At 56.6% G+C, this 4464-nt stretch overlaps 2 protein-coding genes across 2 annotated transcripts; one reads left to right on the forward strand and one right to left on the reverse strand.

Moving 5' to 3' along the window:
• Positions 1–592: 592 nt before the first annotated feature.
• On the reverse strand, positions 593–1137 carry GGTG_14194 (hypothetical protein; the record flags this gene model as incomplete). Its single annotated transcript, XM_009232121.1, has 3 exons — positions 593–603; positions 776–790; positions 1008–1137. 3 exons carry the CDS (start codon positions 1135–1137, stop codon positions 593–595), a joined length of 156 nt encoding a protein of 51 aa, XP_009230385.1.
• GGTG_14195 (MYB-1) lies at positions 1016–4257 on the forward strand. Its single transcript, XM_009232122.1, has 2 exons — positions 1016–1633; positions 1814–4257. The coding sequence occupies exons 1-2, from the start codon at positions 1572–1574 to the stop codon at positions 3150–3152; spliced, it is 1401 nt and encodes a 466-aa protein (XP_009230386.1). The 5' UTR covers positions 1016–1571; the 3' UTR covers positions 3153–4257.
• The last annotated feature ends 207 nt before the right edge of the window (positions 4258–4464 follow it).

Genomic DNA, 4464 nt, shown 5'->3' on the forward strand with positions numbered 1-4464 from the left:
GAAGCTTTTTTTTTTTTTTTTTTTTGTGGTGACAGCCCCCCCTCGTACAGTGCCTGGGCTTTCCGCGGATGTTGCATATGCGCCCGTGAGGACCGGTACGCTGGCCTTGGCCGCAATATCCGTAGCAAGCCAGGTACACACTGCCGCCCCAGGCCCGCCCTCTCTCGGAAACACCTAACCCCCTGTTCTGTGTGCAAGTGGGGACCAAGGCTGGAGGGAGCTGCTGTGTTCCCATGCCCAAGGGTGAGAGTTTTGTCTGGCTCACAGGTGAATTCAGACTTGACGCCCACTGACCTCATGCCGCGCACATGGCTGTGACCGATGGAGAAGGAAAGACAAGATACAGCAAAAAAAAGAAAATAACAATAATAATAACCACAACAGGAAAAGGATAAAGGAAGCCAGCACAAGAGGAAACAAAAATCGTTGCTCTCGCAGCCTAGCTCAGGCCGTTCTTGGCCGTCCTCCTCTTCGCTTTGGGTTTGGGTCGACAGGTGCCGTCTAGTGCAGAGCACGGTCAACAGCGCATCCCGGTCTCACATCTTTTCCCTGATTGTCTCCAGCTGCCGGGGAAGCCCCTGCTCCATGCCCATCATCCCCTGGCTGTGGGCGTGTTTGCAAAGCCCCAAGCGACAAACACACCCCTGACAAGCCGCTCACCCCTCTTCGCGCGCACACCCTGCCCCCCCTGCCCACCGCCCCCTGCCCTGACCCACGTCCCTCTCCTCCACCCCCGTCACGTACGAACGACACACCCACAATCCCGTCGACTTACCGTTGACATCCCCACCTACGCCCATTCAGGATGGGCTACCTAGATACCTGACTGCACACGCACATCTCCACACACCTACCTCACAGACCTAGCAGCTGTCCCCCGAAGCGAGCGAGCCCCTCCGCCTGAGCTGCCCGCTGGCGGGCCACAGTGCTACCTGTTCTCTGGCGACCTTGGGCGCTAGGTAGATCTCCTCCTCCTCCTCCTCCATCTGGTGTGCCCAGACACGCACCTCCTCTTTTTCTTTTTATCTTGGGATCTTTTTCTTTTCTTTTTAAATTCCTTTTTCTAACCCATCTTAAAACTCCCATACCCCCGGGATCCCAGACACTCTTGAGATCCACCAGCTCGTCTCTTTTCATGGGTTGAGCGTGCCACGGCCCAGGGTCAAGGATACAAGAAAGAAAAAAAAAAAAGCACTAAAGCAACGCGCAGCCCCGGATGCAAGCAACGACTTGAGCCATCCATCCAATACAAAGTTCGGCCCGCCCGCGCTTTTATATTTCATATATCTATCTACCCGCTACCCGCCCCCCAAACCCACCAGTGACGACCTTTCTCCGGATATAACAGCCCTTCTTCAACCTTCAAAGCATCATCGTGTCGAGTGGAGCTCGGTCAACATTTCGCCAGCTTGGTCGTCGACCTCTTGTCCTTACGCTTTCTCGGTTCCGGCTTGCCTTTAGAGCTTGTCCGTTTGTCGTCTTCGGATGCGGGCACACTTTACCTTGCGCCACAGATCCTCGTCCTCGTCACCGTAAACGTCTTTCTCCACTAGACTTTCCCAGTCAGTTACATGCGTGCCTACGACTTTCACCAGGCTCGCGCAACGTACCCCGCCTCCTCGTTTCTCTTCCCGTAAGTTTAAGACAGTGCCCGCAGTGACTTTTTGAGATAGACGCACGCACCCAGAACGAATCTTCCCACGAACGAAGCCAAGAAAACTTGGTGGACAGGTTCTGGATCCGTGGAGGAAGGCGAGCGGGGGGGAGATAAGGGAGCGGAACTGGACTGACGATGATGATGTATCGCTTGCAGCCAAGGATCGGCCGAGGCGGACGACGGTGTGGCGGACATGACAAACAGCCACAAGCGAGGGCCTTGGTCCCAGGCCGAGGACCATCAGCTCATGACGCTCGTGTCCCACCAGGGCGCGCTCAACTGGGTCCGCATCGCGCAGTTCCTGGGCACGCGGACGCCCAAGCAGTGCCGCGAGCGGTACCACCAGAACCTCAAGCCGAGCCTGAATCACGAGCCCATCTCGCCCGAGGAGGGAGTGCAGATCGAGCGCATGGTGCACGAGATGGGCAAGCGCTGGGCCGAGATCGCGCGCCGGCTGCACAACCGCTCCGACAATGCCGTCAAGAACTGGTGGAACGGGAGCCAGAACCGCCGCAAGCGCGACGGCAGGCGCAAGTCGAGCTACGGCGGCTACCACCACCACCACCAACACGTAGCCACCTCGCAGCAGCAGCAGCAGCAGCAGCAGCAGCACTGTTTGTCCTCGCCCATCGACTCGGCCCCGGCGCACCATCACCAACAACACCAACAACACCAACAACACCACCACCACTACCACCACCAGGATGCTCACCCGGCAGCAGCAGCAGCAGCAGCAGCAGCAGCAGCAGCAGCAGCAGCAGCAGCAGCAGCAGTAGCACCGTCGCACCACCACCATCATAACCCGCACGCCCGCAGCCTACTCGGCTACGACATGCCCGAGCCCTCGTACAGCCGCGTAGGCCCGCTCCCCATGCGGTCCCTCGCCGACATCCCGCGCATCCTGCCCAACGCGCTCCCGCCACTAACCCGCGCGCTGCCCAGGCCACTGTCCCCGACCTACAGCGGCAGGCAGTACGACACCCCGCTCCCATCGCCCTCGGCCCTGTCCCCGGGAGCCGACAGCGTCGACGGCGGGCCGGCGCCCTCGCTCATGTCGGACAACGGATCGTCCTACAGCACCTCGCCGCGCGCCTCGAACCGGGACCTCGGGTCGCCCATCGACCTGCCTCCGCTCAAGAACCTTTCGGTCCGGCGCGGGAGCCGGTCGTACGACCACCCCTCCCACCACCACCCTCACCCTCACCACCACCACCCTCACCCTCACCACCACCACCCATACCAACGCCCGGGGTCCCTTTCCCCTTCGGACGTCAAGCTGCCGGGCTTCAGCTCGCTGACGGCTTACAAGCCGACCGCCGGCTCGGAGCTCTACTCGCCCCGGACGCACAACACGCACCTGCCCACGGCCCCGAGCTCGCCTGTCAACAACCTCCCGGCGCTGAGGATGCCGCAGTCGCCGCAGCAGCAACACGCCATCTGTCACCGTTCGTCTGCAAGCCGGGACCGCTTGGGCATCTCTAGCCTCATCAGTTGAGATTTGTACTTGCCATTTGGAACTTATGGGTTCAGTCCATCCTTTTTCATCTATTTTTTTTTCTTTCTTTTTTTCTTCTTCTTTTTTGCGTGGCTTTTATTCGCGCGTGTGGCCCCTGAGCCTCCTTGTCTCTCGATACCCACTTTCCATCTCTCGCTGCTGTCTGTCATTGATTCCGTTATGCTTTTTTTTTCTCTCTCTTTTTGTGGACGGAATCATTGCAAACACCATTCCACCAAAACTTTTATCGTATGATACCACCATGCGGAAAGGCGTCGTTCGTTTTCCCCTTCTTCTTTGTTGTTACACATCTTACGTTATTACCGCCGAGGCGGCCTGGACCGGATACCTTCGTTTTAAACCCTAAATCATTTACCTTTTCTTCTTCCCTTCTCCTTCTCTTCTCTCATGTATCACGACTAACAACCCCTTTTTTATCTTATTTCGTACTTTATTTTCTTCTCTTCTTGGACGGATCAAGGGCATCGCGTCATCCAAAAAACTCGCTCGAAAACAACAAACCACAAACAACAAAAAGAGGTTAATTCTAGAGGAACCTAGAATCCTTGTGACGGGTGGCAGTCTCATGTTTTACTACAATCCTTTTTTAAGTTTTCCTCTCATTTGGCTTTTTTCATTGTTACTCAAAATCATGTGGGTGGACAACGCTTTTCCTTTTTTTTTTTTCTCTCCACCGAGGCTATTTCTCGGGCACGCGACGCGTGTACACAACGAGCGAGGGAGGTATTTCTGTTGTTTGGGCAACATAAAACGGTCACTTGGAAAGGGGCTTTGGGATTTTGCTCTGTTTGGGAAGTCTAATGGCGTGGTGATGTCAAAGGGTTTCGGCAGGCGGAGGAAACGAAGGCGGGAACAGTGTGGGGGGGTTGCAACGGGCTTGTCAATTTCTCTTGTGCGCATGGGTTGGCAAGCCATTTCTCCGACGAAGAGCCGGTAGGCAGATTAACCTTGCTTGGAAAAAAAAGGCATATTCACACACGATACCTCCAGAAACGCATTTGCATGAATAAACCACCCAACGGGAACTTGGTCCAAGTCGAGCGGCAACCACTACCACTACCCGCTCCAATAAAGAGGTGGTGGGTGCATGACGGACCCAAGCGGCTCAGTAGCAGATTGGGGGACCAGTAAAAAGGCAACAAGCAGGATGCTGCGGATGGGCTTTGCTACTGCAGCGGCATTCCCGGGAGAGAGGAACGACGACAAAAGCAGAAGAAGGAGATGGAGCAACGGCGGACGGAACCACGTCAACCTGCAACGGGGAGGGGGGGGGGGTGGTGGAGTGGCGTGC

The sequence above is a fragment of the Gaeumannomyces tritici genome (genome assembly GCF_000145635.1).
Source record: "Gaeumannomyces tritici R3-111a-1 unplaced genomic scaffold supercont2.171, whole genome shotgun sequence".
Lineage (NCBI taxonomy): Eukaryota > Fungi > Ascomycota > Sordariomycetes > Magnaporthales > Magnaporthaceae > Gaeumannomyces > Gaeumannomyces tritici.

Bases quoted from the DNA above. Each gene is read 5' to 3' on its own strand.
- GGTG_14195 (XM_009232122.1), top strand. From the start codon at position 1,572: ATGCGTGCCTACGACTTTCACCAGGCTCGCGCAACGTACCCCGCCTCC. The intron at 1,634-1,813 runs GTAAGTTTAAGA...TATCGCTTGCAG, and splicing joins GCCTCCTCGTTTCTCTTCCC to CCAAGGATCGGCCGAGGCGG.